The sequence below is a fragment of the Gracilinanus agilis genome, chromosome 4 (assembly GCF_016433145.1).
Source record: "Gracilinanus agilis isolate LMUSP501 chromosome 4, AgileGrace, whole genome shotgun sequence".
Taxonomy (NCBI): Eukaryota; Metazoa; Chordata; class Mammalia; order Didelphimorphia; family Didelphidae; genus Gracilinanus; species Gracilinanus agilis.
Window position 1 is genome coordinate 411,433,499 of NC_058133.1, and position 13,406 is coordinate 411,446,904.

General features: G+C 37.1%; 1 protein-coding gene across 1 annotated transcript in view; it reads right to left on the bottom strand.

The window, feature by feature from the left end:
* Window positions 1-7,838, bottom strand: part of NUP43 (nucleoporin 43) — a 37,782-nt gene extending 29,944 nt beyond the window's left edge. Inside the window, exons 1-4 of the mRNA XM_044675462.1 lie at window positions 7,719-7,838; window positions 6,160-6,282; window positions 4,423-4,500; window positions 2,812-2,992 (exon numbers count right to left, since the gene is read on the bottom strand). Of these exons, the coding sequence (XP_044531397.1) occupies window positions 2,812-2,992; window positions 4,423-4,500; window positions 6,160-6,282; window positions 7,719-7,838 (502 nt within the window). The remainder of the gene's footprint in view (window positions 1-2,811; window positions 2,993-4,422; window positions 4,501-6,159; window positions 6,283-7,718) is intronic.
* Between the last annotated feature and the right edge of the window lie 5,568 nt (window positions 7,839-13,406).

Here is a 13,406-nt window from a genome sequence, read left to right on the forward strand (position 1 = left end):
CCTTCAATTGGGGAATGGCTGAACAAACTGTGGTATATGCGGGTGATGGAATACTATTGTGCTAAAAGGAATAATAAACTGGAGAAGTTCCAGGCGGACTGGAGAGACCTCCGGGAACTGATGCAGAGCGAAAGGAGCAGAGCCAGAAGAACTCTATACACAGAGACTGATATACTGTGGTAAAATTGAATGTAATGGACCTCTGTACCAGCAGCAATACAATGACCCAGGACAATTCTGAGGGATTTATGGTAAAGACGCTACCCACATTCAGAGGAAGGACTGCAGAAGAGGAAACATATAAGAAAAACAACTGCTTGAACGCATGGGTCAGGGAGGACATGACTGAGGGTGTAGACTCGAAACTACCACACCAATGCAACTACCAACAATTTGGAAATTGGTCTTGTTCAAGGACACATGACAAAACTAGTGGAAACGCGCATCGGCCAAGGGTGGGGGGGGGGGGCGCGGGGGGGGATTGAAGGGGAAAGGGGAACATGAATCATGTAACCATGTTAAAAATGAATATTAATAAATGTTAAAAAAAAAAAAAAAAAAGTGGTGATGCAGGATTTTGAATGGACTTTTCTTAATTCTCTGTATCCTTCATATATATCTAACATCCTACATCTGAGAGAGAATTGACCATGGTTTCAAGGACTACCATAATCTAATTCTTAAGATTTTCTTAAATTTGGCCTCCACCCTACTTAACATTATTCTCCTAACAACTGCTCTTCTTTCAGGGCAGGCCAGTCTCTCTCACTATCTTATCAACAAAATATCTTCATTCCCACTGGATACTCTCCATCCTCACTTATTCAAATTGTCCTCATTCTTTTAAGTCCAGTTCCATTTCAGCTTCCCACATCAAGCTTTCCCTAATGACTCCAGTCTTCAAAATGTTTTTACTTTCAACCTACGTTATATAAGGCCAATTCTGTACAATTTAGTATTTAAAATATTTTATGAGTAGATGCTTATAAATTCTAAGAGAAGAAAAATGTGTGTCCCTCACAGCATTAATCATATTGCTAAGCACAGAAGATATAAGAAATATTTGTTGACTAATAAAAAGTAGGAAATGATGCTTATGGTCATGAAAACAAGATTATTCTTTATTGGTTTATAAAGGAATCTTAATAGCCACATTCCATTTTAAGCTGAAAGCTAAGAAATTAGGCTAATGGTCAGCAAACTGCAGCCTGTGGGATTCTGGCCCAACCTGTTTTTGTATTTCCAGTAACTTTAGGATGGTTTTTACTATTTAAAAAATGTAAAAACCATCTCTGACTCATTAGATCATTGAAAGAAAAAACAAAATAGAACATTAAATTGAATCATGCCCATAGAGTCAATGTTGATTTTTATTTACACATAAACCCATAAGACATCACATTTAAAAAGTTCATACTAGGAAATATGCAGTACAATTAAGTAAAAGAGAAAATTTTAAGTATATGATTGACAGGTATATCTTTTTCCCCCATCTGTGCTGTGAATTCTTTCTCTCACTTTATAATTTAAATAAGGCATTCATAATAGATTACACCACGGAAACTTTTTTACCTGCTCTCTTCTGCCATGTCATTTACTTTCAATGCTTTAATTACCACCTGTGTAAACTCCAAAAATATGTACTTAAAAGTCTCTAGATTTCCCAAGCTCCATCTCCACCTAGTAGTCTCATTGCCACCTTAAATATACCATATCTCAAACAAAACACATAATCTCTCCCAATCCCTTTCAAACTAGCTTATAGGTTCATAAGATCATAGATTCAGAGCTGGAAGAAACCTTTAAAATCACCGAGGCTAACCTCCTCCCCTTACAGATAAAGAAACTGAAGCCCAGGAAAATGAAATTATTTGCCCAAGGTCATACATATAGGTGATAAAGCCACAACATGAACCAGATCCTTTGTCTCCAAATCAAGGGGTATTTCTCACTAAAGCACATTGTTGCTTCCTCATTTCTTCTCTAATTCTATTGATAACACAACAATTCAACCAGGCCCAAAGCTATAGGGAGACATGACTTTTCCTTGTCCTTCACCATTCTCAACATCCAACAGCTCTCAGATTGTGGCCCTCTCTAGCTAACTCATCTTTGGTCTGGCATTCCATTTCCCCCACCATCTAGGCACAAACTACTTCCTAGTTTTATCACACATTACATCTCCAATAAGCTATTTCCCAAACATATACTGTGGATCCTGACTTCTGTCTCTTCAGTTCAAGCTATTCTTACTGCCCATAAACTCTCCTATTTGTTTCTATCAAGATTGCACCCATCTTTCAAATTCTAGCTTAAAGTAATCTTATCCATGTCTTCTTAGATCATCTAAAGCAAAAACATTTCCTTCTTCCTCTACATCCCTAAAGCATTTACTATTTATCATTCATAGATTACTAATCACATATAGCCTTTTTAAAAAACCCTTACCTTAGAATCAAAACCATGTTTCAGTACCAAGGCAGAAGAATGGTAAAGTTTAGGCTATTGGGGTTAAGTGACTTGCCCAGGGTCACACAGCTAGTTGGTGTAAGAGGCCAGATTTGAACCTAGGACCTCCCATCACTAGGCCTGGCACTCAATCCACTGAGCCACCCAGATGCCCCCACATATAGCCTTCTATTGCAGTTATTTGTTTATATGTTTTAACTCCCATATTACACTGTGAGTCTTTCAAGAACAGATCTTCTTATACATCTTTGTATTCCTCATAGCACAGTGACATAGTGGTTTATAAAATATAGGTGGTTGATACTTACTGGCCAAAGAAAATTAACTAATCATTTCTCTTACCTATAGTCAGTACAGCTTCCTTGTAACCAACTCTGAAGAGATTGATTCTGCCATCTTCTCCAACAGTAACAATCTCTGGACTATTGCATACAATACCAGTACATGGGGCGCTCCTGTAGGAAGGACTACCTGGGCCAATGTGGTAGTGGGCTCCTGCCCATTCCTGGCTGACTGAAAGAATCTGTGTAGAACAGGGGAGAATAAAGAAATGCACCTTAAAGCTACTTGGTGATACCTTCACATTACCAAACAACAAAACAGCAAATATTTCTTCTCATAATACTTCCATGTTTGAAAGGAATTAAAATAACTGAAAGTAATCAAAGGCACAAAATACTTTTGTTTTTCTGTTTCTACTTTTCTTCTCGTCTCCACAGAAATACTTTTCCTTGTCCTTTATATTTCGCAGGAAATATAATGCTGATGACTAGGAAACATGCTTTGATAAAGAGTAGTATATTTTTCCATTTGGAATGCCTCTTATTACCAAAATAGCCCAAAAGCTCTCAAGTAAGGAGTGCTTTAAATTACAGTGCATTATGTTTACTTCATTTATCTTTCTCTTAAAGAAGCAATTATTAGAGATCCAGGATTACTGTGTTCAAAAATAAATAATTTTCTTAAAAATAATCAGGTTTTTGCCAGAAATTACATGATCTACAAATAATGTCATCAAGAAATTTAAAGCCTTTGTTTTCACTATTTAAATGTTTCATTTTGACTTTATTAAATATGCCTATCATTAAGATGACTTGCACAGGAAGAATAAAAAATTTAAAAAAAAAATCAAAATATTGAACAAGCTTTTTTTTTTTTTTTAAAGTTATAAGCTGCATCAGTCTTTATGCTACTACATGAAGCTACACATTTTTCTTGTCAAAGTGCTCCATATTGTTTTCTGAAGGTCAACAAACTTGAGTTAGATTTTTTTTTAAAGGGCATTTTGTATGAAGGTTTGGAACTATCTCAAGATATATCCCTTTAAGTAAAAATGTAGGTGTTAATAACAGAATCAAAGGGATCCCTATAGCAAGTGCGATAGGTGCTCTTATTTTCTTTGAGTAAAAGAGACAGGAACCATAAGGACAAAGTAACATTATCGTAGTTACTGACTAAAGTGATATTTTAGGTTTAAATTAATTGAATTTTCACCACTTAGTGAAGTGATGAAATAATATCTTTAAAAAAAAAAAAAAAAAAAAAGACTGGGTCTACCTATTTCACCTGAGATGATAGTGCAAGAACTAGTCATGGACCTAGTACCACTCTTATTAGCAAAGGAGCTTTAATTTGCTGTTTCTTAAATGAGCCAGTCAGCCCCTTCCTTAGGCAACTTGGCAGCCCCTGCTTATGCCAAATTTAATTTGGACAACTAATCAGCTCAGCCCAATGCATTTCAGAATTCCCAATAGCTGGGATTATAGGCATGTATCATCATATCCAAAGAATATAAGCTTTTGAGAAAAAGTTTACACTAATATAAACATTTGGTCATTTTTTTTTGCCCGTTAGGTTTTAGGATTATAAAGTGTAATTCCTTATTCATTATATATTAACCTATGAACCTAAGAATAATTTTAAAAGTTCAATTTTTTATAAAATGCTATTTACCTGATTATTTGGATGGTGAAGAAAAACTGATACACATCCTGTTGATGAAGCAGCTACAATTCTTTCCTGGTCCAAAAACTAAGTAGTAGAAAAATCCTGCTCATTTCAGATTCAAAATATTAGTAAAGAACCATACATTTTAATCTAGTAACAGACACAACCACTATTTTAAACATGAAAGACAATGATAATAAGTACAACAATTTACATTTTACACAGCATTTCAAATATATTATTTCATTTTATTCTCACAGGCCTGGCAGACATTTGACCCAGATGATGGAGCCCTCCGTCTAGAGTGAGGAAGACCTGAGGCTTTAAATATTTATTTAGCTGTGTGACCTTAAGCAAGTCACTTAAACTGTTAGTCTTAATCCACTGGAGAAGGAAATGGCAAAGCACTCTATATTTCTACCAAAAAAATCCCACATTATGGTCCACAGGGCCACAGAGTCAAACATGATTAAACAATTGAACAACAAATTAAAGCTGAGAGATTAACAAGATTATAAATTATTCATATTTATATAGTAGGGGTTTTGGGGGGGAGGCAGGTTAATTTGAACCTGTGAATTCATCACTGAAGGAAAACTCAAAAAATGGAAATTCTTACACATGCAAACTGGCAACATGGATCAGCCATTAGTCTGTAACTCATTGTCTTTAAAGACAAGATTTGAACCTGGTAGACAGCTCCACATCCACTGATCCTTGATGCTTACCATGTAGTGTTTTATAGTTTATAAAACTTTCTTTACAACTCTATGATGTATTACTTTTGAGAAAGAATAAGGCTTAAAGAAGCTAAAATCTTATATAGTATTGTGACAAGTAAAAATTCCAAAGGACGGGTTTTGAATAAGAAAAATCAATTTATTGATTAGGCTACCAATAATCATTGGTCCATGATGAAAGACTAATTTATACAGCATCTTGAATCATTTAATACAATTGTGGATGCTGATGCTCACTATTCAGAATTCCCCATAGCCCAAGACATCTCTAATTGGTAGATACCTATTGGGGAGATCAGCTAGTATTTAATAGTCCCTCCTGATCCCCACATTTTGGGGAAAGTCAATGTCTTATCAGAGGATTCTATGATCTTTGCCAGTCTAGATGGAGAAACCAGGTAAGGTCTACCCAAGTTGATTTTCATCTATTCATTGAATATGGAAAAGACAAAGATGTTCCCATGACATGACCCCACAGACATACTTGGTTGAAACTAGTTTTTATTTACAAGACAAGACGGAGCTTATATTCTCAGTCTTAATTATCTCAACTTTGAAGCTGCTCTGGGGCAGGGAATATGAGGGGCACTACTAGAATTGTCAGGACAAAGGAATGAAGAAAAGGCTCAAAAAACACAATGTACAAAGCAGTATTAGAAATCAAAATAGTACAGTATTAAGAATAAATCTTCTAGGTATATAATATGAAACAAAAAGTCTGTTACTTATTCCAGTGTATAACTTTATTACCAGTAAGTATAAGGTAATGAAAGCACTTTGAAAAGTTATTGTACAGATAAAAAATATCATTTTTAACAAACAGATATTTAGATAAATTTGGGTTTGTTAAGCTATTCTTTATCTTAGAAGACTGAACAATAGATGAACTCTGGATTATATAAATGTAAAGTAGCTTTAAGAGAAGTAATTTTAAAATATATTCTTAAAATGCCTAGGTTATAGACATATATACATATACATGTATCTATCTATCTAGTCTTACCTGCAAGTCCATTACATCACCATGATGTTTGATGTCACACAATAATTGATGGTCTCCTTCAAGTCCTCCATCAGTGCTTAAATTACCAAAATCTCCAATACACCAGAGTGAAACACTGTTTTCCTGTAAATTAGTAGCATTTTTAGTTACAACAGATTAAGTCTATTTTATAGAATTACAATCGTCGTTCACTACAAATATACTATGTTTCATTTCTGGATTAACAATGTGGTAACAGTTTAAATCATTTAAGCAATATCCAATAAGTAGGAACCCAAGGAGGGAAGGTATAGGGTGGGGGGAATGGAGCAACGAACAAGTCCAACATGTCCATGAAGCCATATGAGCACCATTTACTGTTATCATCATTAGGTATTTTATTAATAGGACAACTACCATTATGGAAGCATAAAATTTTTGTAATTTATAAAGGGGTCCTCATATTAGAAAATGTTAGGAACCAGTACTTTAATATTCACTAATTAATTTAGGAAGACTATTAAGCCTATTTATTAAGTGTAATAAGGTACTGTAATCTAGAAGCAAGTCCAACAAAAAGATAAGATAATAAGAAATGATGCTTGCACTCCTATTTATAATTGAGATCACACATATGAGAAAAAACTATAAGAAACAAAGTATATAATAGTAATTATTAAAACAAAAGACTGTAGGTGGAGCTGTGAACTGGTTCTGCAAACATGCTCAGTTATTAAACTGTGTGCACACTCTTTTGCTTAATGATATTACTCCTAGTCTTATGTGTAAAAATATGTATAACCTTTATTTTCCTGACAGCCAAAAAATGAAACTAAAGGGTGCTCATCAACTGGGAAGTGCCTGAACAAATTTATGGTAATATGAATGTGATGGGGATAAGAAATGAAGCAGAAAAACAACTTAAGTTACAACATTTCATGTAACATATTTTCATGTAGAATTTAGATATTTGAAAGCCAAAAATTCCAATCAAGTCAAACACAAACCATGATTCTAAAAGACCAATGATAACACTGCCAAAACAGGATTTGCTTGACAAAGCCTACTGGTTACAAGGTTTCCACCATCCTCCCAATCCAGGCGTTGGTGGTTGAGAAAATAAATGCTTGTTAATAAAGAAAACGTATTAGCATTCGCGAACATTTACAGGAAAGGAGTAAGCACTGCGCAGAGGAAGCGTTTATCAGGAAGAGAGATGAAATCAGAGTGAGAGAAATTGGTTTTAAATTTCTTTATGTGGGACCTCGGGCAAAAAGCCAAGTTCTCTGGACCTCAGTTTCTTCGCCTGTAAAGGGAGGATTGGAATGGATGATGTCTAGCATCCCTTTCTGCTGCTAAGATTTGGATTCCAGGGAGCTTTCAGAATGGGCCCAAAGCCGGGAGGGTGAATCTTATGGGTTGCTCCGCGTGCGTGAGCTGTGTAGCGTTGGGTGGGAGGTGAAGGAGGTCTACAGGGCTTGGTCGCGGCTCCGGGGAGCACGAGGAAGATGCTGTAGGGCGGGAGGGAGGAGCGCAACTGTGGGAACCTGACAGGCATGAGACAAGAAAGAAGGAAGTACCTCATTGTCCCAAGAACCGGTGGCGAAGGTCTCAGGGGGCTGTAGACTCCCAAAGGGAACGGGCCGCCAGCGAGTTTTGCTGATTTTCTGGGACACAAACTTGGCAAAGATCTCTTCCATGACTGAGAGGCCGCAACACTACCGCGCGCCTAATCCCTAGGCCTGCCTCTTCCGGTCTTCTCACGCACCTGCCCAGCATCCTGATTGGCTAAGAGAAGACACCGGGAGACGGCAGCCGAGAAAAGGCAAATTTCTTCGGCAGGCACCCAAAGGCTTTCGATTTCTGATGTATGGTGGACCGCTGACTGAAGTCCTCCGAATTTAAGGTTCTTGAGGACAGTGTGACTTAAAGTCCTGAGTTTGCTTTTCGGTTCTCCACTCTCCTCTTCAACTTTTTATTAGATCTTCACACTTATCGTCAGCTTTGTGAAAGTAGCGTCCTCGTCCATATACCTCCTTCTCCCCTGAGAACTGATATTGTGACTTTTAATTTACATTTTTATTAGGACGCGAGGCATATTAAAATCCAGGGAGAATTGGGTGTTTCTGAGGGTAAATGCCCATTTAAAGCAAATATCCGAATTATATCCTTATAATTTTGTTTGCTTGTTTTCGTCCTGCGATGTTCACTTACAAGATAAACACTAGGGGGAAGAGATCCCCCAACAGTTTATTTAATAAACTAAACTTTTAGTGGTTCTCTATATTAGCTACAAGAGAAAGTACAAATCCATTCAAATTTGCTTCACATATTACTCTAAACATCTCACATGACTCCCAGGCATTCTTTGCATGAAAAAGGTTTACTTAATATCTGTCTTGCCTTTCTCCTTTTTTTGTTCTCATTCTCTCTGCCTGGAATTCTACCTTTTCTTTTCTTAACCCTTATCTTCTGTCTTAGAAGAGTCGCTAAGTATCAGTTCCAAGGCAGAAGAGCTGTAAGGGCTAGGCAATTGGAGTTAAGTGACTTACTCAGGGTCACATAGTTAAGAAGTATTGGAGGTCATATTTGAACCCAGGCCCTCCTACTCCAGGCCTGATGTCTATCCATTAAGCTGCCTCCCTGTCCATCTTTTCCATCCTTTAAGGCAGGGGTCTGCAACCTTTTTGGTCATGAGAGCCATAAATGCCACATTTTTTTAAAAATGTAATTTCGTGAGAGCCGTACAATATGTTTAACACTGAATACAAGTAAATATGTGCATTTTATGTAAGAACACTTTTAAAGTACAATAAGTCTCTGAAATATTTTTAATAACGTTATTATGTGCTAAACAATGATGAATAAAGTACATTAATGTGACTTCTGGTGCTGCATGATTTTTCTGATTATTAATCAAAAAACAAGACTTAATGGGGCACTATAGTACTGATATAACTGCACACATACATATAAAACTCCTTTACACTAAGAAAATTGCTGAAATAAAGAGAGAAAAATTCAGGGAAGAATATTTTTTCCTCTCCCTCTCTCAAGTCAGGCAACAAGAGAAGAAAAAGCTACTGGCCTGCTGGTTAAGCCATTTGGCCACATAAATTAAGTAGGAGATCAGGACATTACAGAAAATAACATGACTTGTATGCAGGCATTAGTAAGTAGTGGGGGAGGAGGGTACCTTTTCATGGAAAACTGGCCAGGACACATCACACACATTTCCTGGTACAGGTGTTTATCAGTGCTGCCTACTCAATCTGTATCAAATGAAACAACTCCTGTATCAAATGAAACAAAATTAGTGCTTCTCACTAATGAAGCATATGTAAAGATGTAATCTGACTATAGTTCCCCTTTAAGAGCAGGTAGAAAAGTTAAAAACAATAACAATCCCACAAATAGGGAGTGCAGACCCCATGAATGCACTGAGATAAAGCCATGTAAATCAGAGGCAGAGGGATAGAGAATGTAGACAAAAGTGATCAATCACTCTATAGAACCCCAAAATGTCTGTAACAGGTGTGGAAAGAGTAAAAGGAGGGCAGAAGGAGGAACACACAGCACACCTATCAAGCCAAACTAAAGACCAGGATTTGTCTCTCCAGGCAATATCAATGAGGGAGCTTCTATCTTAGAAGATAGTTGCGGTACTGAAAGGATCACGTGATGTATCACGTGACACACAATGCCATGCGTAAACTGTTAGTTACTGTGCTGGGGTTGACTTTATGGCTCCTGCAGAAAGAGCCATATCAGGCCCTCAAAAGAGCCAGATATGGCTCGAGAGCCATACGTTGCCGACCTCTGCTTTAAGGAATAGTTGGTGTTTTACATCCCAAGATAAGTGAAGAGATATTAACAGCTAGGTGACAAGTAGATTGAGTGCCAGACCTGAAATCAGATAGACTCTTTTTCCTTAGTTCAAATCTGGCCTCAGATACTTACTAGTTTCGTGACCCTGGGCAAAGCACTTAATCCTGTTTGCTTCAGTTTCCTCAACTATAAATGAACTGGAGATGGAAATGGCAAACCACTCCAGTATTTTTGCCAAGAAACTCCCCAAAGGTCACAAAGAACAAAATGAAACTGAAAAAAAAAATGGCTGATGAACAAACTGCCCTTATTCTTGTAAGACATCAGAACCAGATGTGCAGAGTACTGAAGGAACTTGTGGGAAATGTAAGGATTAAATTTTAATGGTTTGGCCAAAATATATGAAGATTTGATTACATATAAGAGTGGTGGTTGCCCATTCAAAGTATTATAGCTCAAATAGAAATGACTTTAATAGCTTTTATTTATAAAAGAGGTCGAAAGAGTGAAAGCAGAGAAATACAAAAGGGTAGAGAAGGCATTAGCCTATCTAACTAAATATTGCTCTGGTGCTTGAATCAGCCAGGACTTGTTGATCTTCAATAGGAATTAAACTCTCTCCAGAAGACAGAAAGGGAAAGACAGCTATCCACCATATTCCCTCCAAGAGGCAGGTCAAGACAATGACTAGAGCTGAAGATGATTCTTGGGGCCAATTTTCTTCCTTAAGCCTGACTTTCTTCCTTGAGCCTCTTGAAGCCCAACTCCTTCTTGGAGTCAACTTTCCTTCCCCAGCCCCAGAAATTCAGGGCCTTTTATAGTGGGTTATTGTCTCTTCCCCTTTTCACAGGGGCCAATCACAGCTTCCAAATTATCTAGCACTGTCCAGGAGGCAGTGTTTGTAGGAACCAGTTCTCACCTTCTGGAGGGGTGAATACCCATCAAAAGGGTTCACAGATTCCTGGCTAATTGAGTTTCTGAGGGTGTGAATTCTCTAAGTGGTTTTTGAGCTCCTCCACCTAGTTCAAGCTTTTTTGATTCAATCAAAAGGTAGACAAAGGAGAGTTAATTCTGTCTTCACATTCTAGAGAGGTACTAAATAGGGGTACTTAAGTTATTGTTAACCAAAGCATTAGCACCAACTAGGCAAAGAGAATAAAGGATTCCCTTTCACAAATGTAAACTCAAAGAGAACAAAGAATTCCCTTTTACAATATGACTGATGAGATAGTCAATAATCTTTGAAAGTTCATGAAGGATGAAAAAGTTATTGTTGGAATGGAGGATAATGTTCTTCAATCTTCAAAAGAAAAGAAAGGACAAAATCTACTGAGAGACATCACTAGCATTATATAGTGCTTCAGGATTTAAAAAACATTTTGTTAATATGATCTCATTTGATCCTGACAACAACCTGCGAGGGTAGGCACCATTACTATCCCATTTTACAATTGAGAAAACTAAGGTAGACAAAGTTTAAATGACTTGCCCAGTGTCACATAGCTAGTAAGCTTCTGAGCTTGGATTTGAACTCAAATTCCAAGTCTAGTGCTCTATCCATTGCTGCCTAGGTGACTTCAACTCCTGACATTGAAGGAAGTATTATTGCATGTAGAAAAGAAATCAGAGATCACAAAAAGACAGCTTTGATTCATCAAGGTCATTCCACATTAATGACAGTTTCTAGACTTCTAGGTCAGAAGAATGCTGTAAATATACCTTACCTAGATTTCTTTAAAACATACAGCAAAGATTCTTATGGTAATCTTATGGATAAGGTAGAAAGATAAGGGCTAGACAATTATAAAAATTAAACGGGCTAAGAACTGGTTTAACAGTGAGACCAAAAAAGTAGTTTTAAATGGAAAGTGGTTTGGAACAGAGAACCGTTTACATCTATGCTTGGTCCTATGCTGGTTAATATTTTCATCAGTGAATTGGACAAAGAACTAGACAATGTGCTTATATAATTTGCAGATGCCAGAAAGGTAGAAAAGATAACTAACAGTGGATGAATAGAGTTAGCATTCAGAATGATACTGACAGTCTAAAACACTGAACTGAATCTAATAAGATGGAAACTAATAAGATAAATGTAAAGACAATTGGGCTTTTAAAAAATCAGTTTCAAAGAAAAAGAGGGAGAGCCATGATTAGACAGCAATCCATCTGCAAGAGATCTGGGAGGTTTTGTATTCTGCAAGCACAGTAAGAGTCAATAGAGATGTGGCTGCCAAAAAAACTAATGCAATCTTAAACTGTATAGAGTGGCATAGTATCCAGAACTAGGAAAGTAATAGTCTCACTGTACTCTGTGCCTGGTCAGACTACATTTGAAGTATTGCATTCAGTTCTGGGTGCCACATTTTAGAGTAGACATTGATAAGGTGGAAAGTATCCAGAGGATAGCAGCTAGAATGGTGAAAAGGCTTGAGATCATGTCCCAGAGGTAAAAACTCTGGCAAGGCTTAGCCTACAGAGGAAAAGTTTTCAAGGGGCTATAATTGTCTAGAAGAGGGTTTAAATTGTTCTTCTTAGCCCCAAAGGGCAGAAGATACAGAGGCAATTTAGACTTCCTATAAGGAAAATATGCTTAACAATTAGAGTTATATTAAAGTAGAACAGACTTGTTCTGTAGGTAAGAGATTCTCTTTCCCTAGAGTTCTCTAAGCGAAGGCTAGCTGAATGTGTTGAGAATAAGAAAAAATTCTTATTTCAGTGCTGGTTGAATTAGATGGTCTTTGAGAATATTTACAACTCTATGCAGCTTGGTGACCCTGTGGATTAAGAGCTAGGTCTAGAGATAGGAGATCCTGGGTTCTCTAGTCTCAGACTCATACTAGCTGTATGACCCTGGGCAAGTCACATAAGTCACTACCTAGCCCTTACCACTCTTCTGTTTTGGAATCAATATACAGTATTGATTCTAAGATAAGAGGAAAGGGTTTTAAAAAAACAACAAAAAACCTCTATGGCTCCACATCTGATGTCTCTATGAAGGCTTCTCTTTATATAAATTATCAAATGTAATTATGTACTAAATATAAAATATTCGTAGTTTTGTTTAGCACAACATGTAAATGTGAGAATTTTACTGCAATCATAATGAAGAGCCCAACTATGGTGTAGTGGATAGAACAGTGAATTTAGAATTAGAAGACCTGGGTCATAGTTCTAGTTCTGCCATTTACACAATATTTGACTGTGGGCCAGTCACATAATTGCTAAGTATTTTAATTTGCTCCTCTATGAAATGAGTATTTTTAGACTTTGTTCAGTTATTTTTCAGTCCTGCTTGATTCTTCATGACCCCATTTGGGGTTTTCTTTTCTTCCTCCCTCCCCCTCCCTCCTCCCTCTCTCCCTTCCTCCCTCCTACCTTCCCTCCCTCCCTCCTACCTTCCCTCCCTCCCTCCTACCTTCCCTCCCTCCCTCCTACCT